The 27,771-nt window shown below is 47.7% G+C and overlaps 1 protein-coding gene across 2 annotated transcripts in view; it reads right to left on the bottom strand.

Moving 5' to 3' along the window:
* The window catches only part of LSM6 (LSM6 homolog, U6 small nuclear RNA and mRNA degradation associated), an 84,633-nt gene that overhangs the window by 4,716 nt on the left and 52,146 nt on the right, over nucleotides 1-27,771 (bottom strand). For both annotated transcript variants that reach the window (XM_086962264.1, XM_086962265.1), the window contains exon 3: nucleotides 17,312-17,425. In XM_086962264.1, the coding sequence (XP_086818390.1) occupies nucleotides 17,312-17,425 (114 nt within the window). The remainder of the gene's footprint in view (nucleotides 1-17,311; nucleotides 17,426-27,771) is intronic.

Here is a 27,771-nt window from a genome sequence, read left to right as displayed (position 1 = left end):
GATGCATGTGAATCTATCAAAGACACCAATACTCGAGAACAACAGATTACAGATGAGTAACTATTGTTCTTCTCCAGTATTGGGGTGTCTTTCATAGATTCACATGCCTGAATCAGTAGATAGCAGTACCAAAAAACATCATGCTCATTAGACACTCCTTGTATCACAGTATACATGCATAATAGCAAAATAGAATAACATGTCATAAGCATCTAAAAAGAGCATAGAGGAGGAGGGAGAACAGAGGCTCACCTTATTTGAAAAGATTACGAAGAACTGCTCTTCCCACCGAAGCATCTGCATCACTTGCAGAGTCCAAACAGTAATGTTTGGTAAAGGTATGCCTGCTGGACCAAGTTGCAGCTCTGCAGATCGGATTAAGAGGCACACCAGCAAAGAGAGCGGTAGAAGAGGAGACCACTCTTGTAGAATGCGCACTTGGTAAAGATTGTAGAGGTCTTCCTGCTTGTTGATGACAGAGTCCAATTGCTGAGGAGACCAACGTGCTATAGTCTGTTTGGATACAGCGCATCCCTGGCACAATTTTCCGTAGGCTACAAACAGTTGGTCTGTTTTAATAATTGTGGCTGTTCGTTGGAGGTAGAACTTGAGACCTCTCCTGATGTCTAATGAGTGTATGGCCCTTTCAGACGCTGATTGTTGATTTGGAAAGAATGTTTTGAGAATTACCGGCTCATTAAGATGAAAGTCAGATGGAACTTTGGGCATGTACCTTGGATTGGTACGCAACACCACTGAATCTGAAGTAAATTGCAAGAAAGAAGATTTTGATGTGAATGCTTGAATGTCATTGACTCTTCTTGCTGACGTCAATGCTAAGAGCAAAGAGACTTTCCATGAAAGGAACTTGAGATCAATTTTATGAATGGGTTCAAAAGGGTGACGCATGAGTTGAGCGAGCACCACGTTCAAGTACCAAGATGGAGGTGGACATCGAATTGGAGGAAACATACGGAATAGCCCCTTAAAAAATTGCCGAATTATCCTTGGGGAATAAAGAGAAGTAGATCTATCCTGACGGAATCTGGAAATGGCTGCCAAAACTACCTTCAGAGTTGAATGCGATAAACCCGATCTAGCCAGATGAAGAAAGAAAGGCAAGATCTGTTCTGGTTTAGCATGAATGGGATGCAGATTGGCAGAGTGACACCAGGCACAAAATAGTTTCCATTTGAGATTGTAGGTCTTAATCGTGGCCGGCGCTCTAGCATTGGCCAGAACTTCTTGACAATCTGCAGGGATGTCTAAATGGGCGAACTCATTGTGTTGAGGAGCCAAGCTGCTAATTTCAAGGAAGCTGGGTCCGGATGGCAAACTTGACCCCCTTGAGTCGTCAGGAGATTCGGTATTTGTGGCAACTGAATGGATTGCACTCCGAGAGGGGGAGAAGCTTGGTGAACCAATATTGTCGAGGCCACCTGGGAGCAATGAGGATTAGGCGACATGGTGGTCAAATCATCTTCCGGATGACCTTGGGTACCAAAGGAATTGGTGGAAAGGCGTATGAAAATATCTGAAAACAGTTCATCAAAAGCGCATCCCCCTCATGAGTTCTTGTGGGGAATCCAGCTTGCAAAGCGTGGGCATTTCCGGTTCTGATTCATTGCAAAGAAATCCAGGTCGGGGTGACCCCAGTCTCGGAAAACTCGATCTAGGGTCGGCTGATGGATCTCCCATTCGTGATTGGATACAGCAGACCTGCTGAGGGAGTCTGCTAGCAAGTTGGGGACCCCCGGAACGTGGACCCCTGAGAGATTGATCTTGTGATCCAGGGCCCAATTGCAAATCTCTTGCGCTTGACGAGATAGTAGGGCCGACCTTGTACCTCCCGGTTTGTTTAGGTAATGCATACTGGTTGTATTGTCTGTTCGAATTAGAACCGTGGAACCCTCGATCATCCGAAAAGATTTCAGAGCTAGAAAGATGGCTCGTAGCTCCAGGAGATTTATGTGCCACTTTTTCTGTTGTACGTTCCATTTTTCGTTGACAGTCATTCCCTGTAGGTGTGCGCCCCATCCCTCCAGAGAAGTATCCGTGGTAACGATAAATCTGGTCAGGAATGCACATCCCACCTTTAAGTTGCTTCTTTGCATCCACCATTGAATAGTGTTCCTCATCCGAGGAGTTATGCTGACCATGTCTTCGAATGATCCTACCACTTGCACCCATTGGAGACTGAGCTCTTCTTGCAAGGGCCTCATTTTGAGACGACAGTTGGGAATGAGAGGGATGCAGGAGATCATCCCTAGGAAAGATTTGAATCTGCGAACGGAAACGCACTTTTTCCAGTAGTATGGAAGCCATTCGGTGAATTTTTATCTGCCTTTCTTTTAAAACAAAAACTTGAGCGAGTGGAGTGTCCAATGTCGCTCCCAAGAAAGACTTTCTCTGAGATGGAGTTAGATGGGATTTTTCGAAATGGACAGAGAAACCCAGGTTCTGAAATAGCGACAGGCACCTTTGAACGTGCGCTCTTGCTGTGTCTAGAGAATTGGCCTTGATAAGGTAGATGTCCAAGTATGGGTGAATCTGAATGCCTTCCAAACGAAGATGAGCTGCTAGAGGAGCTAATATCTTTGTGAAAACTTGGGGAGCTGAACGTAGTCCAAATGGGAGAACTTTGAACTGAAAGTCCCTGCCAGCCACTCTGAACCTTAAAAATTTCCTGTGCCTGGGAAGGATGGGCACATGGAAGTAAGCATCCTGAAGGTCGAGGGTTGCCGCCATGTGATCCCTTTCTGAGAGGAACTGGAGCATTTCTTGAAGTGTTAACATCCGGAAGGATAATTTTTTGAGGTATTTGTTGAGGGCACGCAGGTCAAGGATAGGACGCCACTCCCCTGACTTCTTGCGTATAAGGAAAAAACTTGAATAAAAAAACCTCTCCCTCTTTGCAATGGAGGTACTTTTTCGATCGCTCCTTTCCGAATCATGACATATATTTGGGCTGGCGGTGGACCTTTTGGGGGAGATTTTGGAGGGGCTTTGACAAATTCCAGAACGTGGCCCCTGGCTACACCGTCCAGGACCCATCTGTCCGTAGTAATTTTGGACCAATTTCATAAGAAGTGGGATATTCTTCCTCCAATTTGTAAGTTTGGAATGGGGTGAGTGGTGGCAGGATGTCCGTCTCACCTGCTTTTGTTGTCTCGTCCTCGATAAGAAGACTTCCTTCTTGTCTGCGAATAATGGTTTCCTCTCTGACCGTACGTCTGTTTGTACCGTTGGTATCTTTGGTTACCTTGTGTGTTGTTATATGAACGTTGCTGAGAGTATCCTCCTCTATTGGAGAAATTGCCTCGTCCTTTTGCACCACGAAAGGACGACTTCCGGAATTGCAGATTTCCCAGCGATTGTGCGGTCTCTGTGTTATTCTTTATGGTTTGCAAAGCTTCATCTACGTGCGGACCAAAGAGGTACTCTCCGTCATAAGCCATGTGTAAAGCAGGAGGGCAATCGGCGAACAAAATAACCTCAAGTATTGCCCGGCGATGTCGCCTCTAATCCCACAGAAATATAAATCAATGAAGAGGCAGGCGCTGGAGACCGGAAGGCAGGAAACAAAGGTTTATTCTCTCTGGAGGAGAACACAGCAGATCAGACCAACAGGGAATCTTCTCGAGGTGCTCTAACTGCATCTCTGAGGCCTGGCCTCTTATACACGCATTTATGGCAGGAAGACATTCTTTATTACAATGAAGGTACTTTGAAGTATCAAAGACATCCCCGGAATCTTCCGCTTCGGACCCGTTCCCACACACCCTTACAGTGAGATTCCCCTCCCCAATCATAATACAGAATCGTCATCAGACGACAAACAGCAGGGCATTCCGCCGATTCCCAGAATGCGTGTGGTGTGACGGATCTCATGGGGTGGGAGCCTTGATCTACTGTAACTCCTTTGAAGAGGGGTGATTCTTTACAGTTGGGGCCATAAAGTGCATCCTCAGGACTAGGTGATAGCCTGGGACCGGCCTGGACAATAGGACACGGAAGAAGAGGGTTGTCAGAGGGTGCGACAGTAAATAGGAGGAAAGGGAGGTGTCGAACAGGCAAGGGGTGTGATTCCCAGGGAAGAGCAGCGCAGATGGAGGGGTTTTTATGGCCCATGCATGAGAGAGGGAGAGAGCGGGGGCGACCAGTGCGTGGGGGAGATGCTTGCGAGGGTGGGGAGCCGTGCTGAGGATCGGCGGCGTGCCGAGAGTGGGTCTGACCAAGGCATCTAAAATGGCTGCTGTGTATGACAAAAGTGTGGCACTGGGAAAAAGGCAAGATGGCGCAGACAATGTTTATCAATACGAATTAATTTTCCACAGTCCTCTCTTTTAACATTTCTCGCCAACTTGGTAATTCGGGTCAATCCCCATAATGCCACGTATTTCTGCATCGTACAAAGCTTTCATATGTTCAGTCTGTAAGTCCAAAGTCTTTGGGCAAATGCAATTTGAGACTAATGAGCACAGAGGAGGTAAACATTGGATACTCAAACAACACCCGCATAGCACCACAATCGGGATTAGAATGAATGTGAACAACCTCCACCCCCAGGCTTTCAGTGAGTCCCAGAACCAGCTCCCAAGCGACCATCCTTCTTGTTCTTGGTGTACTTCAGAGGACAGTCTATGGAGGTGTTCGATGGCCTTGTAAACAGAAGGTGAATTGTCTGGCACGTAGGTGCAACAGCTGGACCCAATGATGCGGCATGCTCCTCCTCGGTCTGCCAGAACTACGTCTAGAACGAGGCGGTTCTGAAGAGCCACCAGGCGGACTGCCTGAAGCTCTGCGGTGTTATTGGTCAAGATGCCGGCTGTGATGTTCATAGTGGTTTCAACTGCTTGGGTCAAATGTCGGATGGCTCGGCTGTTCGCCATCGGACCCCAGAATGGCACAAGTCCCTTTGCTGCGTCCAAGAACTGTGCTCCTGTAGAGTCGGCCTGGTCGATGTCCCTTGCACGCTTTTGCCGGTGGTGGCTTGCCGGGGAAAGAATAAAGGCAATGTAGCATGTGCCCCCCCAACTTTTGGGGAGCCAGGTGTACGCTTTTGTGCCGCAAACAAAGTACATATTTGGAGAAGTAACAAAGGAGGGAGGGTCGGATGAATCCAGTGTTCTGGTGATGGCGCAAGCGCTGTGGCCCACCAGTTGTGTTCCCAGGCCTTCGATGCATACAAGGCCCGAGACGTTGACAGACAGGGCCACAGTCAGAGTGGCGGCTGTTCGTTTTCAGAGGTAGGAGAAAGTGGATCTGGCTGGGTTATGGAACACCTGCATTTCCACTCGCTCTTTGGCAGGGATGTCCATGTGAATGGAGGCACCAGAGGTCAGAGGGCAAAAAGGAGTAGCGGTTCGCCCAGTCTTATTCAGCCATACCCCGTGGTAGAAATGCGAAACAGTTCTTTCCGAATTGGCATGGTCTTAAACAGGAGCCGTGGATGGAGAAAGGCGAGGGAATAAATGGGATGGAGTGTCCGGTTGCATGAGGCAGCAGCCCGCAGATCCAGCTGTTAGTGGCATTAGCAGCAAGGTTGTGTTGGTGCAGCAGCTGTACAAAGGAGTTATTCCAGAACTCCCTGCGCCTTTCTCGGAGCTGTGGTGAAAGGGCAACCAGGAAGTGTTCCTTGGTAGTTGCCGGCAGTTCAGTGGGGAGCAACGTATTGTGAGCGGGTGTGCTTTCTTCGACGATCCAGAAGGTTGTCATGAGGAGGAGGCAAAAGAGAAGGGTAATGAAAATGGCTATAGTCTTTGAGCTGTGCAGCTTGTCGGTTTTTGGGTTTCTGTAGGTCATCTTCGGATATCCGGTTGCTTCCATCATTGGGGAATCGGGCGCTTCCATCATCTTCAGAGTGCTCGGTAGCAGGCAGAACCACCGACTTCCTCTGACTTCTCTTCGGGCAACCTTGAGTGTGTTAGGCTACCGCTCTGAGATTTCACCTAGTCAGTGATCTGCTTTGCCGAAGCTCCTCCCTTTTTACGTAGGTTGTACCCTTCTCTGGACGGCACGGTGGGATCAGGAAACTTTGCCAGTTCGAGTGCTTCTGTGTCGGTATAACAGCTCAATGATGGTTTGTCTTTTGTCAGGAGCTCTTCTTGAGTCACGATGTCTTCTTCCGTCGTTAGGGTTGATGGGACGCGTTTACAATGGTGAGCATGCACCCAGTGACGCTTGCCTTCCACTCGAAGGGCCGTCCGTGTAGTGATTAGGACTTGCCAGGGGCCCGTCCACCGAGGTTCCAGGCTTCTGGCACGCTGGAAGTTGCGGATCAAGACGTGATCCCCTGGGCGAATGTCGTGTCCTGGGCACCTGGAAGCGTCTGGGATGGCTTGCAGCACCCGCTGATTAATGACAGTTAAGGTTTTAGTGAGGGTGTGCAGATAGACATTAGGACGTCTGGGACGTCATGAATCGAAGTTGGCTTAGGCGCGGCCCAAATGTTCATTGGTCGCCCGAATACTACTTTGTAGGGGGTCAAGTGGTGCTTAGTGGGGGTGGAGCGCATTGATAGCAATGTCAATGGGAGGGCGTCAGGCCACTTCAGTCCGGTGGAGGCAACAATCTTAGAGATTTTTAGCTTGAGTGTGGCGTTGTGTCGCTCGACCAGGCCTGCAGATTGGGGGTGGAAGACTGAATGAAATTTCTGTTTTACACCCAACCCTTTTAGGATAAGTTGGATAACTTCAGCTATGAAGTGGGGGCCGTTGTCACTCCATAAAATCCGACAAAGGCCATATCGGGGGAAAAACTCCTTTAACAGGATTTTGGCAGTAGTCATGGCAGTGTTGTCGCGTGTGGGGTAGGCCTCCATCCATTTGCTGAAGGCGCACACGACAACAAGGACGTACTTCAAACATAGGCAACGTTCTAGCTGAATGTAGTCCATCTGTAGGACTTCAAAGGGATGGTCGGGGACCCCGAACCCACCCCGTGGGACAACAGTTCCTTTCCCTGGGTTGTGTTGCAAGCAGATTAAGCATTGCTGAACTAGGCGTCTAGCAGAATCGGGAATCTTGTCGTTGTGCCAGACTCGGGAGATGAGTTCAATCATGGGGGCAGATCCTATGTGTGCTGGGGAGTGTGCCATAGTCAGTATGGGGATCAAGTAGGAATTGGGTAGCAGCCATTTGTTCGTGTCCTTTGTCAGTCAGCAGCCTTCATCATCTTTCAGTCCCACCCGTGCCCATTCAGTCAGTTCTTGGGGGGAGCAGGCCATCTGTATGTCCCTAATGTGTTCTCTAGCGTCCTTCCATTTCTCCGTCTGTGACCTAGTCACGTACATGGCTGTGGTTGTCCTATTCTCGTCTGTGGTCCGAGCTGTAATGTCAGCTAGTGCGTTCCCCTGTCCAATGAGATATGTTACTTTCTTGTGCGCCTGGCATTTGATCACCGCTAACCGCTTGGGGAGGAGGACTGCTTCGGTTAGGGCAGAGACTAGATCTCCGTGAAGGATGGGTGTGCCATGTGAAGTCAGGAATCCCCTTTCTTTCCATAAGAGTCCAAAATGATGAACCACCCCGAAGGCATACTGGCTGTCAGTGTAAATGTTTGCAACTGTGCCTGCTGCTAGGATGCATGCTCGTGTGAGGGCAATCAGTTCTGCTGCTTGTGCGGACCGTTGGGTGATGCGGGCCGTCTCAACTACCGTCCGGGCTGTGGTGACTGCATAGGCAGCCGAGGTCGTGCCGTCGGGGAGCTTAATGCACGAGCCATCTACCCATAGCTCTCCATCAGGGTCTGGGATAGCAGTGTCACAGAGGTCAGCTCTACTTCTAGTTTGTTCATCCGTGAGGGTCACACAGTCATGCATAGGGGACACATTGGGGTCGTCATCGGGGAGAGGCAACAGAGTGGCAGGGTTCAAAGTGGTACATTGTTTCAGTGTGATGTGGGGTGCAAGCAGAGTCAATTCGTAACCAGTCAGTCGTGCGCTAGTCAGGTGCTGGGTCTTGGTCTGGTTCAGGAGGGTGTCGACAGCATGGGGGACCAGCACAGTGAGGGAATTCGAAAGTACAATCCCCTCACTTTGTCGGATAGAGACGGCAGCGGCAGCTACCACTCGGCGGCAGGCGGGCAGAGCCCTGGCTACGGGGTCAAGAGTGGCAGAGAAATAGGCACAAGGGCGTTGTTTGGAACCTATGGGTTGTGTCAGGACAGACAAAGCGCACCCCTCCCTTTCGTGGGTGAAGAGGGAGAAGGGCTTGGTATAGTCGGGGGTCCCTAGGACAGGGGCCGAGCAAAGGGCATCTCGTAGTTCTTGGAAGGAGGATTGGCGTTCAGGGGTCCAAGGGAGTGGGAAGGGGACATCTTTCGCTAACAAAGAGAGCAGAGGTTTGATTATGAGACTAAAGTTCGGCAACCACTGTCGACAGAAGGACGTGAGGCCCACTAAGGAGCGGACTTGTTTCTGAGTTTTGGGAACAGAGGTCTCTAGGATGGCCCGGATCCGATCGGGTGTGAGCTTCCTCCCTTCTTTGGACAGGAGGTGGCCTAAGTATGTCACCTGGGGTTGGCAGAACTGCAGCTTCTTCTTGGAGACCTTGTGACCGTTCTCCGCGAGGAAGTGCAGGAGTTGGATGGTGGCTGTGATGGCAAGTGGAGTAGTATCAGCAGCCAGGAGAATGTCGTCGACATACTGGATTAACACCACTCCGTCCGGGAGCTGGACCGCGTCCAGCTGCCTCTTGAGAGCCTGGCTGTAGATGCTGGGGCTCTCAGTGTAGCCCTGGGGTGCTCTACAGAATCTATACGAACAGGCTTTTAGGGTGAAGTCGAAGAGGTATCAGCTGTCTGAATGGATGGGGATGGAAAAGAAAGCATTTTTGAGATCTATGACGGTGAAGACAGTGGCGGTGGAGGGGATCAGGGTCAAGATAGTGGTGATGTCGGAGACTACTGGGTACTGAGGTACAACTACTTTGTTCACCTCTCGGAGGTCAATGATGAAGCGATAAGCCTTCTCATCTCCCTCGCCTTGTTTCTTAACAATGGGTAGGATAGGGCTATTGCAGACGTTGCTGACTACTTCCTCTACCACCCCTGCATCGACTAAGGATTGGATGATTTCTACCAGTGCCTTCTCGCCCTCGGACGATATCCGATATTGTGGAAGTTTTGGGAGCGTAGCGTCAGGTCGTACTGTGATGTGTACAGGGTCTATCATCATGCGTCCTACATCTGAGTCGGTCTTGGCCCAAAGGTACGATGGTAAAGTGTCTAGTAGGGACAGGTCAGCGTTAGTGATGGAAAACATGCGTCGGGTGGGACAAGGCCTGAACAGATTCTGGTTATCGTATAGTATGACTCGTACTCCGTCTGGGGAACATCGAATGGTGGCTCGAAAATGTTTCAGGAGGTCAAGACCCATAATGGCGTCGGGGGTGTTGGAGGATAGCAGGAAGGTCGTGTCCGTGATGTTGTTCTCTAAGTCAAAGGGAATTGGTGCAGATAAGGGATTAGTAGAGGGCGTTCCATCAAAGCCTATTGATGTCACATGTGAGCCAGACAAGGGTGCCCTTGGAATCAGTCGTTTGGATAACGCACTACGTGTTGCCCCGGTGTCCATCAAAAATGGGGACTTCGTACCCAGGACCTTAGCAGTGACATAAGGACCTTGCTGGTCAACACAAAGCTCGACTGGATTCCTCCCTTGTCCCTGGCTGTCCTATGCAAAGTCGTGGGCTTTCTCGCAATCGGACTGCTGATACTGATTCTGTCGTGGGCGGTCAAAGGTGTTAGGTCGGCTTGATCTGTCATAGCTAACGTCATTGGTGTGTCCCCGTCCCTGGTTCCTGTTCCTTTGTCCGTTTGACTCGTCCCTAGCCTCTCGGTTCTTGTTTGTTTCATGAAGGACCGGGCACTGCGACTTCCAGTGGCCGTATCCCTTACAAAACGCGCATTGGTTTCCATCTAAGTCCCTTCGGCCTGCATAGGGTACGGACGTTCATTCTCTGGAGGGTGTATTTTTAGGGGCTGTCGACTGGTAGTTTCCTTTGGAAGGTTCCCTACCTATCGTCACCCCTTGCAGTTGAGCTATCATGACCCTCTTTCAGCTCCTTCTTTTTACGTTCGGATGCCCCGTCGTTCTCATTTTTCTGATGCTCACAGTATTGGGCAATCTGGAGGATAGCCGCGGGTTTAGAGGCTGCCCAGCTGCTTTCGCTCGCTTGCAGCTTTTGAGAAACCTCTTGCACCAGACCCTTCACAAAGTTCTGGACGAACAAGTGGTGTCCGGTTGCAGTGGTCATATCTTGGCCGCTGTAGTCGGAGAACACTGTTTTGAACCTAGAAAAGTATTCCGAAGCGTCTTCTTGTGGTTTCTGTCTACAGGCCGTCACTATTGACCAGTCTATTTTCTTCTTGGGAATCAAGGTCTTGAGTTTCTGGACGATCTTGTCCGGCAGTTCAAGAATAGCCGTTACGGGTTTCTGTCCGGCTCCTCGTTGCTTATCGATCTCATCGAGTTGTCTCCAGGTATGTCCGAACAGCTCAAGGTGGTCGACCTTGCGGATCTGCTTCCACACATCAGCTGGCAGACATAACCCGAAGAACAAATCGATGTCCGCTAGGGTCATGAAAGTGGAACCTAAGGCTGTACCTAGTTCATTGTAGAACGCAGTGGGGTTTTTCCGTAAATCAGGCAGAGATTTTCGGAACGTCAGAATATCCTGCCGATCCCATGGCTGGTAGACCCAGTTGTACACTACCCTCCCTCTAGCATCCGCGTGGTTAACATCATCGTGTGTTCCCTGACCTCGTGGGGGAACCCAGTAGGGGGCAGCCTCTCTTATCAACATCATGGTGCTAGGTTGTTCTATTCGTGGTTCGGTCGCTACAGGTGTCGTAGGTTTAGCTTCCAACTCTGATTCAGTGAGGTGGCGGAAAACCTCAAGCGTACGCGCAAGGAGGTCCGTCACGTCACACTCACCCTCTTCCCCGATATCGACTTTTCTATACAGAGTCGCTAGGCTCTCGGGACCTTTGTCTCGATACCGGTCCTCATAAGCATTTAGGACATAACATAATCGTACGACAAAGTGTCGTCTGTGGCTTCCCGTATACGAGATGAATATATCCATGATGTGTTCCTCACTCTCCTTTCGTTCTGCTAGTGTCCTGACTACCTTGTCAATCGCTGCTCGCTCATCTTTGCTCAACCTGTTCGTTCTCGTGAGATCTGTCTTTCGGGCCTCATGGTCATCTAACATTGCTGCTTGTTTTGTATCTGGTACAAGGGGTTCGGCCGGCGCAGAGGTCATGGGGGCCGAGGCCCTGGTGCTACTCTCACCTGTGCTTGGGGGCAGCGAGTGTTGCGCTGAAGGTTGGGAAGGGGCATATGGAGGGGGCATGTAGATGATAGGAGGACCTAATAAGAGATCATCGTTGGCTCGCTGTTTCGAGGGTAATTCAGGGTAGAGCGCAGAGGGTGTTCTAACCGGACACTGACTCGATGTTTCGGTTTCTCGTTTCCGCTTAGCTTCCTCTCTCTCCTTTATTTCTTCCTCTAGTTTCTTTGCGGCTAGGTGGGCTGCTTTACGTAGCTCCCTGTCTATCCTAGCTTCCTCTTTCTTTTTCCGCTGTACTGCTTCTTTGCGCCACAGGCCAACGCTGTCTAGCATGGTCGGTGTCGTTCTACGAGTTTTTAGAACTTCATCTAGTGCATCTAGTTTGCTTTCTTCAAAGGATCCTATCAGTGGCCACTGACTCTGGGGTTCCTTCTTCGTATACCTGTGCCATAATTTGCTATAGCGACTAATCCATGTTTCGTGAACATGTCCTTGTTAGGGGTGCCTTCCAGTGGGACTGGATGATCCACCTCTAACAAGCGGTCCGGGCTGAACCAGCTACCACTCAGTGGGGAGAAGATAGGCATGACAGATTACAAAGGGGGACAAAGGTCCGCACTACCTATCCTTCACTACCTGCAAAGACTAGACAGAATATTGCTATTCTACGTTGTTTGCAGACAGTGAATGCTTCAAGAGAACTAGATCCAAATAAAAATCAGTGGGGAGAAGATAGGCACGGCAGATTACAAAGGGGGACAAAGGTCCGCGTTACCTATCCTTCACTATCTGCAAAGGGAGAGAGACTATTTCTATCCCTCACCGTTTGCAGACAGGGAATGCCTCAAGAAGGAGCTACCCTGACAATCAATCAAACAAACAGTGGGGAGAAAAGATAGACACGACAGATTACAAAGGGGGACAAAAGTCTGCGTTACCCACCCTTCACTGTCCACAAAGGGAGATAGAGTATTTGTACTCTTCCTCGTTTGTAAGCAGCGAATGTCTCAAAGAACCATCATCGTTTCGCAATTTGTCGTTTTTACACGACCTTACCCGGACCGCATGGGCTGTTTCTTGTCTTCCGCGTCCAGCGCCCGATCGTCCTCCAATCTCCGATATTGCCGCGGCACTCCTGATGGTTCCCAGTCAGGACCGTAGATCACTCGAGAGAGGTCGGTTCGGAATCAGTGAAGTTCAGATGATCGGCTGTCAGACGAGGGTCTATCGGACAGGAGCTCTCCCGATCGTTGCAGTCGTTCACTCTGTCGTCAGGACCTCTCCCACTGGATCCACGTGTCGCTGATGGGCCCCACGCTTGGGACGCCAATTGTAAAGCAGGAGGGCAATCGGCGAACAAAATAACCTCAAGTATTGCCCGGCGATGTCGCCTCTAATCCCACAGAAATATGAATCAATGAAGAGGCAGGCGCTGGAGACCGGAAGGCAGGAAACAAACGTTTATTCTCTCTGGAGGAGAACACATCAGATCAGACCAACAGGGAATCTTCTCGAGGTTCTCTAACTGCATCTCTGAGGCCTGGCCTCTTATACACGCATTTATGGCAGGAAGACATTCTTTATTACAATGAAGGTACTTTGAAGTATCAAAGACATCCCCGGAATCTTCCGCTTCGGACCCGTTCCCACACACCCTTACAGTGAGATTCCCCTCCTCAATCATAATACAGAATCGTCAGACGACAAACAGCAGGGCATTCCGCCGATTCCCGGAATGCGTGTGGTGTGACGGATCTCATGGGGTGGGAGCCTTGATCTACTGTAACTCCTTTGAAGAGGGGTGATTCTTTACAGTTGGGGCCATAAACTGCATCCTCAGGACTAGGTGATAGCCTGGGACCGGCCTGGACAATAGGACACCGAAGAAGAGGGGTGTCAGAGGGTGCGACAGTAAATAGGGGGAAAGGGAGGTGTCGAACAGGCAAGGGGTGTGATTCCCAGGGAAGAGCAGCGCAGATGGAGGGGTGTTTATGGCCCATGCATGAGAGAGGGAGAGAGCGGGGGCGACCAGTGCGTGGGGGAGATGCTTGCGAGGGTGGGGAGCCGTGCTGAGGATCGGCGGCGTGCTGAGAGTGGGTCTGACCAAGGCATCTAAAATGGCTGCTGTGTATGACAAAAGTGTGGCACTGGGAAAAAGGCAAGATGGCGCAGACAATGTTTATCAATACGAATTAATTTTCCACACATGTCCATGATCTTAGTTTGGACTTCTAGGCGGAAGTATGTTGATTTGAGCCAACCATGCCTTCTCAGCACCACTGCACCCGCTAACTGTCTGAAACCTGTAGCTGCCACATCCACTGCTGCATCAATCATTTCAGCAGATGTACATTCTCCTTCAAGCAATATTTTCTTGGCTTCAGACCGATCAGGTTCCGGAAGCTTCTCAATATATGGTGCTATGTCTGACCACATTTGTCTATCGTACCTCCCTAGCATCGCTAGGGAGTTCGCAGCACGGACAGTAGTTGCAGCTATAGTGGAGACTTTTTTGCCAATTGAATCCAGACGTCTTCCATCCCTGTCAGGGGGAGCGGTGACTTGTGAAGATGGATTTCTAGCTTGCCTCTGAGCCGCTTGGGTGACAACTGAGTCCGTTTTAGCTTGTCCAATAAGGCATGCTGGTGAAGTGAAAGGCGCCTTATATTTTTTATCTACTCGAGGTAGTACTGCAGGGAGAGAATTTGGCGTAGCCATTATCTTTAAACCCTCCTTCCAAATAAAGTCAATTATTGGGATTGTTTTAACCTGCTTTTGTGGTTGATCCTTAAAATCGTACAGGAAACAGTCATCCTGTTTTGACTCCATGGTAAATAAAAATCTTTGCTGCCCTTTCCATGATCTGATGGAAGCTCCCGATGTCTACAGGCGGAGAGTCCACAGTAGGTGGGCCAGCTGGAGCAGGGGTTTGAGCTTGATGTTCATCCCACTCCGACAGTACTGATTTGTCATCCACTTCTCCCTCTGCTCTTACCTCCTCAGAAGTGACATCATCCTGGGCATGATGAGACGGTATTGGCGAAGGAGGAATTGTAGGTTGTGTATGCGAGACTGGCAACGAAGAAGATTGTCTTGGAAGTCTTAACCTTGCCATAGATGTTTGTGGCATAGGCGTTGAAAGGTGTGATTCACTGGACTCGGATGGTGGGAATCGGCGGTAATGTTCACTCAGCATATATTGTAGGTTATGGAGTAGATCCAATGGCATCTGTAACATAGGCACAGACGCAGGAGCCCGACTAGTAGGCTAAAGGAACTGTTCCTCTTCTCCCTGATCCTCATCCTGATATTTTATACGCAGCTCAGATGGACTTCTAGCTGCACGAAAACTCATCTTCATAAGATTCTTCCTCTTCCTCTTCAGAAACTAATAATTGCTCCGGGAACTTTAACGGTGAAAGAACCGCTAAGGATGAGCCCCGTCTTTCTAGCAGTGAAGCGGTCGTAGACAGTGAGGGTAAAGGGACTGCAGACAGCATAGCTGACCACACTTGTAGTTCTCTACATGATGAGAGAGGCGTCGACGGTGCCACCGTCGGTGTTGTGGACGGAGAAGGACAAGTAACCGTCGGTGGAACAGTAATTTTGGTCGACAATTTTTTCGTCGACGAGGCAATCTTTGCCGACGATCTCGACGACTATGTAATCTTAGTCGACGATAAAGTCGTCAACCGGAATTTCATCTTAGTCTACGATGACGTCGTTGAGAGTGTCATCTTAGTCGACGATGACGTAGTCGATGGTATGGTAATCTTCATCGACTAGGATGACGTCGACGGGAGGGTGATCTTCGCCGACAAGCCAGTCGATGGAAAGACTTTAGTCGCCGAATGTTTCCACGACGATGAGCTCGTCGACGGCATCTTCAAAATCTTTGTCGGCGGAGGGACACTATCTTCGTCGACGAGATGGGACGAATCGCTACATGAACCAGCGTCGACGGTGAAGAAGCTGAAGACATCACCATCACAGGTCTTGGTGAGGAGAAGGTAACAGTGGACGTCGAAATGAATCGACGTTGAGAATAGTCGACGGTGGAGCAGTCGTCAACTAGGTCTTTTTCTGAGGTAAAATTTTATGAGAAGTTCCCTTGGAAGATGAAGATTTTCTCGGGGGCGTACCAGGTCCAGATTTAGAAGGCGGAGATGCCTTTTTTGAGGTAGAACTCGAAGGCACGCCAGAATCCTTGAAGGATTGGGCTTTCCTCAACACCTTTGCCCCAGGAGAAGTCTTCTCAACCTTCCTCTTTCTAGAGGACATAGTTGACCCCGAGGCTATACTTCCTACCTCAGAAAGGGGGTTATCCTGGTCCTTGATCTTCTGGAGCCACAGGAGAAGATGACCCACCCTGTTTCTGAGGGTCTTCTGAGGAAAGGTTCTGCAGATCTTACACTCCTTTACCTCATGATCTGGATACAGACAATAAATACATTTTTTGTGGGGCTCCTCCTTAAAAAGCCTCAGCTTCCCACAAGAATCACAAGCCCTGAAGAGGGATTTAGAAGATGACATTTTAAAAGGTAAAAACCAACCAAAGTTATGAAGAACTGAGCAAAGCTCAAGGAGACTCCCTTCGCATGACGTGCGGTAGAAAATCTGAGAGCCTGAGCCTCTGGGGAGAACATTCTGGTGGATGCGGTCGCCTGATTGGCTGCAGTGTGGTCTATACAAAATGACTAGGATAGTCACGAGTGTGGAAGTTTTTTGCACTGTAGCTCAGGGCTACTTTACTTCCTGGTTTGTTATTACCAAGGTTTTGGTTTTTCTATAGGCATATTATTGCTTTTTTATGTACCGTGGAACTCCCACTCAGACGACGGGGAATGATTCAGGCATGTGAATCTATGAAAGACACCCCAATACCGGAGAATGGAAATTCAACAGTTATTGAAAGTCTAATATCAGCATTTTACAGGGGGAAAACCACGGAAAATAAGAGGCACTGTGGAGAGATCTAATAAAGAATAATACCCCATGAGCCTCTGAACGGGGTGGAAGAAGCATCTATAGTCAAACGAATTTCAAGATCACTGCCTCGCCTGGATACTACCTCCCAGCGGCTCCTTTATTAGAAAAAATATACATTAAGTAGCATACCTATTGAGGTATTGTATACAGTGCATGTTTATTTGGACATGTTCAGCACGTATTATCTACATACACCTTTTTTACATTTCTTTACATTACAATTTTTAGTGTAGAAAGGATCCTTCGGTCCTGATGTAGAAGCCAGGGGAGGGCTTCGAAACATGTTGACTTAGGAGAAACAGCTAATTATAGCATTGTATCTCCAATTCATTCCCCACTTTTAATAATACCAGCTCAACAGAATATTAAATTTTTCTTTCCATAGAGCAAGGTATTTTTTAATATATATTCACTCTTTTACTCACTCCTGACCCTTCCACTCACATTCTTACACTACACATAGTCTTGTTCTAAAACTAGTGCTCCCGCTTAGTCGTAGGTTGTAGCACGCCCCGTCCTGCAGCGGGCGGGAAGACCCCCTAAGATGAAGCACGACACCAAGGGCCTTTTTGGTGTGGGAGGGGTATTTAAACAAAGCTGTGTGCTTTCCACCATTGTAGGAGACACACTAAGTCTGGGAGAACATGGTTACATATCTATTCAAGAGTGGATCCCTTTTGTTGCTCATATACTACTATTTGTGACTAGTATCTTTAAAATATTCTAGCACTAAGGGCCAGATGTATATTTTTCAACACGCAACCAACTGGAAGAGAACAATTTCATTCTGGATGATACAGTCCCCGTTTCATGGGACATGCAAGTGCTGCTTGGACTAAAAGAACAAAGAATTATTTTACTTAATCCACAAATCATACTTGGCTTCATATTGTTTTATGACAAAAGTTTTTACAAAATCTGATTTGGGGAGACCTGTTCAGTGTGTAAATAGTAGCAGTGCTGATTGAATGATTTTGGCTCAATTTAAACAATATACAATTATCAAACAACCGAACATAGTTTACCATTATTTCCTCTGATGAAGGCATCGCCGTACTTGTTTTTTAGCTGTCCATTCACATACTCTTCTGTCTGCTCGAGAGCGATGTTCATGTAGCCGTCCAAGCAGGCCAGGACACCTAAAACGCATGTTAGTTTTAATTAAAGCTGCAGGGTTATCAGCATTTGTAACCAACAGTTGGAACAACTAACAGGTCTGCCAACTAGTCAATGTATACATTTACAAGATAGAAATGTCCTGTAATTATTTTACAGTTGAGCGCTTTGTCTATGAAGTCAAATACTTTCCCTCAAAACCCCTTGATTATCGGGCACAGAAAGAGGAGGTGTTCTAGGTCTCCCTTGGCTGCGTTGCAGTTCCAACATTCAGAGCGGTCTCTGAGGCCTAGTTTGTGCAGACGGTCTGGGGTGCAGACGAACTGGGGTCCAGAAGGTTTTGTGTAGGAGACACAGTTTGGTCTGTGCCAGCACTTGGGTGCATTGGACAAGAGCCTGACCCAATATGATCCACCATAAAACCTTAATGACTGAACGAACAATGGACCAATGAACTATATGCTAATGAACTATATGCTACATCCTTTATGCTTGCTGATACCATCGGATTTGCTTCTGTACTATCCTTCTCTCTACACTTATTCACACTTTCCTCTCCTCCTATGCTATCCTCATCCTACCACCATTGTAGAACCAACAAAGGGGTTCCATCCAAGATATTTACCATGTTCCACTTACCTTGTACATCACAGGCTGCTTACCCATATGACGATATCCCTCTGCACGTATGTATATGTACAAATACCATAAATAAATATATTTAAAAAAATAAAAAATCCTGTAATACATGAAAAGGTTTGAATGCAGAAGACTACAGTTTTAGCTCTGCAATTAAAAACAAACAGACAACTAGACGATCATGGACTAGGAGATACAAATAACACCAAGAAGTCAGCATTGAACTCATATAATGAAGCCTATATGCACAGCATTATGTATGCAATGGAAGGAAACGTATACTTACCTAGAGCATTAGGATCCAGGTTATGAGGATAAAGGATATATGCTATTATTGTTCAACCTGAAAATGAGGATCTGGGGTTTTAGAAAGCTTGGCCCTCATTCTAGGTCACCCGTGGTGTAGTAGATTTTATCAGTAAAGATCCTGTTCTCCAACTAGGGACTGTACCTGCAAGAGACATCGACTCAGTTGTATCCCTAGATCCTACAGGAGTTTTGAATATGCTATATTTTGAAATTGAGGGTGTAATGCTCCGCAATAGAATATTGAAAAGAAAAATGGAAATAAAATGAAGCTGGCTACTATCAGTTCCAAAGCGGGAATATACAGCACAGGAAGGCCCACAATTCTCCAAAACGATTAACCAGTTTCTAGATTTCCTTTGCTAGTTAGCGGTAAAATGGTGAGGTGGGCGGTGGAAAGGTGAGACGTGTGCATATTCATAACTGTGCAGTGGCAAAATAAAAAAGATCAAACGGCATATGGTGTTACTTTGTGGATTTCACACCCCTAAACCAAGAAATGACGGGAGTGAACTTACTATAAAATGACTTCCAAAATTCAATTTGAAATTCAAATAAATAACTATTGGAAAATTGGTCACAAGGGTATTAGACTGCTCTCTTTCCCTACAAGGCATATAGTAGGGCCAACAGAAAGTGGACACCTACCCAACACCAAAAATGTAAAGCCTGTGCAAAACCAACATTTGATAGAATTCCTCGTACAAACACTACAAAGCTGGAGAAAGCTCTGGAGGAGTGCCAAAAGAGTGGATTAACTCCCCCAGAGAAATGTAGGGTAAATTATTTTAAAACCGAAATGTACACGCAGGGCATTTTAATAGTTATGTTAGCTCTAAAATGCATTTTAAAAATGTTATGTTTTCAAATGTTTCACTGATGCTTCAAATCGTTATTTAATGCATAGATTCTTAGAACGACCAGCAGCCCTCCAAAACTTTAAACCTGCTGCTCCAACACAGCACAGACGAAAATAACGTAGGCTCAAGCATACGGACTTCAACCCCAGCCTCACTTACTTCGGAGTGCTGTTAATCCACGTATATTTTTGGCTCACAGTTGCCCTCTAGTGGAAGTTAATCCCAACAAAGGATTTTCTTCTGTGGCAGTTGGGGAATAGTGCAGCATAGGTCATTTCAATTTACCTGATAAGCTAACGGCTATCGATTTTTTTTTTATCCCTAGAGTCTCGTACGGCTTTTGCACAATTTTGTCAACTTAAACCAGATAATGGGACGGGTAGCAATCACATTGGGAACAGGACTTCATCGGTTACCAGAGGGAGAGGACAAATGACCGTTCTCTCTGCTTCAGGAGAGGACAAATGACAGTTCTCTCTGCTTCAGAGGAGGACAATCAAATAAACTTGACCCACTGCCGATGTTTGCAAACTTCACAAAGTCCCAGGTCTACAGTGACTGTTTCATAGGGTATGACAGAACCCTCTAAGAAGAAAGTCTCATATATAGGTAGAATACAGTCACTCCGGCCCTGGAATTGGATTTAGAACTCTTACTGTTGAAGGTACAGCACTGTTCTCTTCAATTAGTGGTTCTTACGGTGGTCAGGCCTACCTCGAGTGTAGCCCTTGCGTAAGCGACTGCACACTAGCCCTATGCTGTAAATGGAACACCCGAGGCTCATTTAGTCCATTAGGTTTAAAGTACTGCACGTGGTAGAAAGAACAGTACTAGGGAATTTAAGTACCTTTGCGACTGGGAAATGGGACGTGAACACCTCGGGACCAAGCCTAGCCTCAAACAGAGTAGGAAACTCGAGGCAGAACCCAGCCATAGACATGAACAGCATTTCAGTAGCTGGGGAACACAGAGTTCTGAATGGAGCTCCTTACTTCTGTTTTGGCTTGTCTACCACCTATTCGGCCAATGGTCCACTTGCAGAGACATCACTGCAACAGGAATGTAGTTGAGAAAATAAGCTTTACGTAATGTTTTATTGGGATAAATAACCTATATTACAAAGAGGATGCAGAAAGTGAGAGTCCTGCTAACAAAGATCCGTGCTAAAAAAAAAAAAAAATGCTATATCACTTGGCATAATTGTTGGGCCACCACTCCTCATCTGTGTGGGAACCCCTAAAGAAGTATATATAGAGCTGTGTGACTAGCGGAGAGGAAACCTGATGGCCAGAAAGGAGCAAAGGCGTACATTTTTGAAGTCTAATTTCCAAATGGGAAGTGGTAACCCTTTCATGTTTGTCTGTAGAATCACAATTTTAAATCCTAATTTATGGCGCAGTCAGATTTTAAATTACAATTCTGAAAAGGCCTCTTCACCTCAAGGATAGAATTATTATTTGGATTTCAATAAGAATCAATCTTCCCTAAAAAGAAAGCATTAATATTATCTGGACATTACGGAGTGTGGGAACACAACATGGGCCATATAACCCCATGCGGTACATACGGGGTAGGAAAACTATTGGAGTGAGTTATTTTGGATTTATTGGCTACAACTCCTGTTACTTTTGGATTATCTATGTTTTGAAGTTAATTGTGTTGTGATTTCTCTTCTATTGTTGGTGCTGTTTGTCTTGATTATTGTTCTGATTGTACCAGAGGGATGTGTTTTCATAAAAATGAAAAATTAGATAAATAAATACTCAAACACACAAGATTAATGTGTACTTAGTGTTATTTGAATTAATGTTAAATTAATAGCTGCGTGTTTGTTTTGTTTTTTTAGCTTTCTTGTGTTCACTTTTAGAAAGTTGACATGTTCTTGTCTTAGCCATTTAGTGCCTGATGATTTCAAATGACTGGTTGTAGTTGAAAGTTGAGCTTTGTGTATTCCTTCTAGAAAACCGCACACAATGGGGAGCTTAGGTGTGACTGGATGTGCCATCACTAGCAGGATGGAAGAAAGGAGCTGCACCTGGCCCCACTTAAATAGGCTATGTCCTGTCTCCACACAAAGGGATGCATATCCCTTACAGTTAGTCTGGAGCCAGGACCAAGAAGGTAGGGTACTTGTGCATTTCAAAGGCCTGCATCTAGAAGCTTCTCCCAACTTTAGAGGCACAACTGGGTATAAATGCAGGACCTCAGACACCACCACTTCAGTACACCATGCCAGGAAGGACTGCCACTCTGCCGGACTGCTCCTCTGAAGGAACTGCTGCCCTCTTGCCTGGCTGAAGACATGAAGACATGATGTGCATCTCTTGAACCCTGATTGACTCCAAGGTTTAGCTGGCTGGCCTCCTGATCTGATATAACAGGCTTCTAACAGCCTGGCATCTGCACCTGGACTCTACCATCTGTGAGCCTACCCTGCCACCCCAGTCCTGGCCCCTTGGAAGTGTGCTTAACATGCTCGCCCAGTCTCTGTGGATCCAGCAGAAGCAATGCATCTCCTCTGCTGCGCATCTCTACCCTGAGCAGAACAAGACGCATCGCTGTTGTGTGTGGATTGGGCCCATAGCAAAGACCCGCATCCCAGCTTTTCGGAAGCGCTGCATCACCCCGCCTGCACGACGCATCCTCTGTGGAGGCCCTCTCATCCTTCGACGACTGACTGCATTGCAGCTCTTCTGAACAGACTCATCGCCCCAACTGCGCACTGCATCCTCGACGACAGGATTTTGCATCGCAAGCCCCATTGCCTGGATCCTCAACGATGCAGACCCTTGATTGCAGCCTTGCTCAATTTCCAAACCGGCGCATCTCTTTGGCTGCCTGGCGCGTCTTCGTGGATCCTCGAACTGCTCCGCAAACCAGGGTTTAAGGTACTCTGAGCGGGCCTAACTGGGTCCTTGTAGCTGGTCTGCACTCCATTGCGGTCAGCCTGAGCTTGACTGTTCTGGTCCGGCATGCCTAGATATCCACAGTTGGCACTTAGTGCTTTTTGGCGCTATTTACACAAATCTCTAGAATTTAATTTTCTTTGGTTCTACTTATTGGATTTTTGTCCCTTTGGTTTTATTTTCATTTTACTCATTTTCTAACCTGGTTAAGAATCACTTTTGTGTGGTTGTTTCACTGTTTGAAGCATTGCACAAGTGCTTTACACATTGCCTCGAAGTGAAGCACAGCTGCTCTGTGTCAAGCTACCAGGGGGCTGAGTACAGGTTAATTTGGGGTTTGCTTGTGCCTTACCCTGACCAGATTGTGGTTGCTGCTTGACCAGGGCTCAAACCCCATTCAACCAGTAACCCAATTTCTCACATGTTACCTTAGTTTAATATTAAAAAGTGTTGGAGGAAAAATTTGAATTAATTTCAGCTATTAGTGATTGCTCGCTGCCACATTCCAGCCCATCATTTTTTACCGGTGTGCCACTTTTGACAAAGACCTGCCAAATCCAAACCAGTCTTAATTCTGTTCTGGTAGGTCCAGTCCATCCTGAACTGCTGGGCCATGTTCCGTCCAGATGGGAAGACCAGTCTTGTCAATGAGGTATAGCTTGACTCCTGTGACGCAGCGAGTGGAGGACCCACCTCAGGGTATCCCTGTTACACCTGTATGCACTTGTGGAACCTGTCACGACAAATTAGCTAAAGAAATGCTTGAGTTAATCTCAGCCACTGGCGATTGCTTGGGTCTCATTCCTGTTCATTTTCCACCCATTGTGCTACTCTAGAGGGAGACAAGCCATATATAAATCAGTCTTAAAATGTATACAGCTGCCTCCTGCATTCAGTTAAGATATGGTGGTGTTGTTAAATTATTACCTAATAAAGGAGTTTTTAGCTTGGAGGCCAGTTTGCAATGAGCCTTGGGTTTATTGACAGTAGTCCAAAATTAGCACGTTGTTTTACCTTCTATAATATCCTTTTGTCCGAAGCAACTCTGGTTCTCTGTAGTAATCGTAGATAGTTTGTAAAAAAAAATAGCTTCGGAAGGTGATAGTAAGGAGTGATCGAAATGTTTTATCGGTGTTTAGCTTGAGGCGGCTTGATTATATCCAGTTGGAGATGGCATGTAGTCCGTTGTGTAGGTTGTTTTTGGCAGTAGTCGGGTCTTTTGTGAGGGAGAGGATCAGCCGAGTGTCGTCTGCGTATGATACTATGTTGATGTGGTGCGTCCGAGCGATGTTGGCGAGAGGAGCCATGTAGACATTGAAGAGTGTTGGGCTGAGGGAGAATCCTTGAGGGACGCCACAGATGATCTTGGAGGCCCCAGACAGGAATGGCAGAAGGCAGACTCTCTGGGTTCTGCCGGTGAGAAATTATGAGATCCAGTTGAGAGCCTTGTCGCGGATTCCAGCGTTGTGAAGTTGTGTGCGGAGGGTGTGATGGCATACCGTGTCGAATGTGTCAGAGAGGTCCAGCAGGATGAGTGCTGCGGTTTCTCCTTTGTCGAGCATGATCCTTATGTCGTCTGTGGCAGCGATGAGTGCGGTCTCGGTGCTGTGATGTTTTTCGGAATCTGGATTGGGAGGTGTCGAGCTCCTTGCTGTCTTCTAGGAAGCAGGAGAGCTGGGTGTTGACGACTTTTTCGATGACATTGGCCGGGAAGGGGAGGAGTGAGATCGGCCCGTAGTTTTTCGGGTCGTCTGGGTCTGACTTGGGCTTCTTCAGTAGTGGGTTGACTTCTGCGTGTTTCCAGATTTCCGGGAAGGTGGCGGTCTCGAAGGAGCGGTTGATGGTGTTGCAGAGGTGGGGAGCTATGATGTTGCTAGCTTTATTGAAAATGTGGTGAGAGCCGGGGTCCGATGGGGATCCAGAGTGGATGGAGGCCATGGTGCGAGTGATGTCTTCTTTGTTGGAGGGTCCAGGTGTGGAGGAGGTTGGTGTTGCTGGGGGCGTCGGGTTCGTGGGTGTATACGGTCTATTTGGGGCTGAAACGGTTGTGAATTTCTTCTATCTTGCGGCGGAAGTGGGTGGCGAGGAAGTTGCAGAGCTCATGTGACGGAGGGGGTTCGTTGGAGCAGGTCCTGGGGTTTGAGAGTCCTCAGACTATGCCGAAGAGTTATTTACTGTTGTGGGCGTGGTTGTCTAGGCGGTTTTTGAAGTGGGTTCTTTTGGCGCTGCGGATCAGTTGGTGATGCTTGCGGATGGACTCTGAGTGCGATGTGGTTGGGTTCGGTAGGATCCATGCGCCAGGCCTTCTCTCTTTCGTGGTGTTCTCGTTTGGAGTTCTGTAGATCATGGGTGAACTAGCTGGCCTTGGCGCTGTGCAGGGTGTTTGAGGACTTTTTGAGCGGCGCGAGGGTGTTGGTGCAGTCTGCTAACCAGCGATGCAGGGCGGTGGCGGCTGTGTCGGGGTTCCTGGCGGTGGGGTCTGGGCGAGGGTGGAGATCATTTGTTCGGTTGGGATTTTGCTCTGGTTGCGTGGGGGGGGGGGGGGGTTCTGTGAGCTGGTGGTGAGTAGGTGGTTTCTGGTAAAAGAAGTGGATGCAGTGATGGTCTGTCCAGTCGAGTTCGGTGGTGTGGCTGAAGGAGACGTAGCTGTTGGCAGCGAAGATGGGGTAGAGTGTGTGGCCTGCGGTGTGAGTGGGCGAAGTGACGTGTTGTTTGAAGCTGAGGTTAACGAGGTTGTCCAGCAGGTGGTTGGTGTTGACATTGTTGTTCTTTTCTAGGTGGAAGTTCAGATCGCCGAGGAGGATGTAATCTGCTGAGGCGAGGGCCTGAGCGCTGACGATGTCAGCGATGGTGTTGCAGAATTGTGCTCGGGCCTGTAGATCAGTGTTCCTTCGAGGGTGGTGTTGGCGTGGACGTAGATGTTGAAGTGGAGGTGTTCGGCAGAGTTGAGGGTGTCGTGGGTGCTGGTCGAGATTTTGATGGTGCTTTTGTGGACTATGGCGATTCCTCCTCCTGGTTTATTGGTGCGGTCTCTCCTGGTGATCTTGTACCCTTCAGGGATGGCAATGGCAATGTTGGGTTCAGAGGCAGAGCGTGTCCAGGTTTCGGTGAGAAAGGTGATATCCGGTGACGTGGAGGTCAGCAGGTCCCAAAGTTCGATGGCGTGTTTGTGAATGGAGCGGGTGTTGAGTAGAATGCAGCTCAGGTGGTTGTTGGCAGGTCTGTCGTGGTGCTTCAAGGTGCAGGTGAAGTGGCAGGCGAAGGGTCCTTTGGTGGTCCTGGGGGAGGACTGGAAACCGGTGGAAGAGCGTCCTGGGTTGAGGGCGTGGAGGTCGCTGGTGGTGTAATGGCGTGTGGGGGGGGGCCAAGGGGACTGGCGCTGGGCACGGTCCAGGCGCAGACAAGCTTGCCTCTGGCACGTCCGCTGCACGCGGTCGCGCAGCGGCAGCCATTAAGAAGGGAGGGAGCAGCTGAGAGGCAGGAAGGGAAAGCGAATGGTGGCGCTAGGGGGGCGGGAAGGCTGAGAGCGGCTCCGGGAGAGCCGGCAAGGGGAGCGCACAAGCAGAGAAAATGGCACAAAAGACACAAAATGGAAAACGATCGCAATAGCAGCACAGTAAAAGCAAGGCACAATAAAACAAGGCACAAATACACAAGTCTAGGAACGCTTACCAGCAGCTCACTAGACACCAGGGATGAGGCGCAGGCGGGTGCCTGCGGGTGGAGGAGGCCTCGAACACACGAACAGCAGCGTGGGCGGGGGTCACGGACACGGGCACAGCTAGGTGGTGCTGCGCGTGTGGGGGAGTGAGCTCCTGACCAAAGGCAGGTCAGAGGTTCAAAAACCTGTGCCAGTGCTGAGCAAAGAGGATGCTACTGCTCTCTTGGTATGGTAAAAGCAAGTATGCAGCGTTGAACTGAAGCAGAGGAAAGCTTCATTTACAGAGGCATTTAATAAAAACTGAGCCTCTAACTATACCCATAAATGGGAACGTAGCAGTAGACTGACTGGTTGGGATGTACTATGATGCGCTCTGGTGAGGTACATTTGTTTCTTCTTAAGTTGTGATGCCTCGCATTATTATAAACATAGCTGTACTAGCCAGTGAGAGATTAAGCATTAGATCCTATTGGGTATTCCAAAAGTTGTACCTGGGTGTAGGGACGTACATGGGTCTAGACCAATGATTAGTCATTTGGAGTATCAGTGGACTGCAGCTGGCCAGCGAGGGTCTAGTGCACTGTAGTCCGATGTCTCTGTTGCTATTTGAACTTTGCAGCCAGGGACTATGGAAATACCAGAGGGTTTTACTTTTCTGCCAAGCATCTTGGTGGTTGAACGAGTAACTGCCTTCCCAGGTGCTCAGCGTGCGAGTAGAGGAGCAGATATGAGAAGTCAGACGTTCATCGTGTGTGCCCAATCACATGCAAGTTGTGAGTATTCGCTGATGCGTTATGCCAGCCAGTGGACTGCTAGCTCACATTGGAAACAGCAATGCATCTAGCTGATCAATGGTTTTTATGCACATACATATTATTTGTGTCCGGTGTGGGAGCTGGAGAATACTAAGGCAGCATGTGCCACATACATCCTCTATATTTGAACATAATATGATATGGAGTAAAGAAAAAGTGATACGATTTGATTTAATAGTGGAAAATAAACTGGTCTGTCAGTGTGAGGATCTACGACAACTGCTTTTCGTGGCACAGTCTCAAGTTGAGAAGTGACACAGTATAAGAACACAGCAAACACAACAAGATGATGAACATTTTCAACAACTCACTCCCAGTCAAGAGATCTGGGTTTAATCCATCATTCTTTTGCTCACTATGCCGCCCCAGTTTGGACAAAGCCATATGCAAATCAGTCTTGACCTGGTTCCCCATGGGAAACAACTTCCAGGCCATGTCCTCGCTGGAAAGGGAAACAAGTATCCTGGGACCAGTTTCAGGGTTTCACCCCTCATCAGCAGCCATGCTAGATTGAATCTAGCAAGAATACAGATTGCCAACCACACACTTACTTTAATCCTCTGTTTTTGAGGGAACAAACCAAGAGAAACTTCCTGGTTCGTCCGGGTATATCACTATAACCCTTTTATTTCTGATTTTTAATCTTTTTTTGTTTTGATGTTTGAAAAAGACACCTTATTGTTTTCTATTTTGCTCAATAAATGCTTATTTACAACTTACAGGTATTTACAATTCACAATTATTTACAACACAAAAACATACACATAACTGGTTGTATATACAAAGTAATTTGCTTTGATATATATACACTTGGATATTCAAAATATGAAGACAAAATCATCCATATTTACGTAAAGACAAGAGTCAAAAGTATAAACTCGAAATTTAGACTAGACAATTGATGCCAATATTAAATCAGTGGACTACAATTTGATGTAGTAAGCTCAAAAAAGAAGAAATGGACTTTAAATTAATTCATTCAGTCTATTCAACAAATAAATGTCTAATCTTTTTTCACCAACGCGTTTCGAATCCGGTATGTCAACTCTACGGATTCTCATCAGGGCTCTGCCTTTTTACGGTGTATCTGCAAGTGTATAAAGCAAAGCTTGTTTTAGCTACATTTAGAATAATTGTTTCAGCTTCCAACTGCACTTAAACCATGTTCCTCTTATTACCTGT

The sequence above is a fragment of the Lissotriton vulgaris genome, chromosome 3_1, assembly GCF_964263255.1.
Source record: "Lissotriton vulgaris chromosome 3_1, aLisVul1.2, whole genome shotgun sequence".
In the NCBI taxonomy this organism is placed as follows: domain Eukaryota; kingdom Metazoa; phylum Chordata; class Amphibia; order Caudata; family Salamandridae; genus Lissotriton; species Lissotriton vulgaris.
The sequence above is the reverse complement of the archived record's forward strand: the minus strand, read 5'-3'. Positions and strand labels throughout refer to the sequence as shown.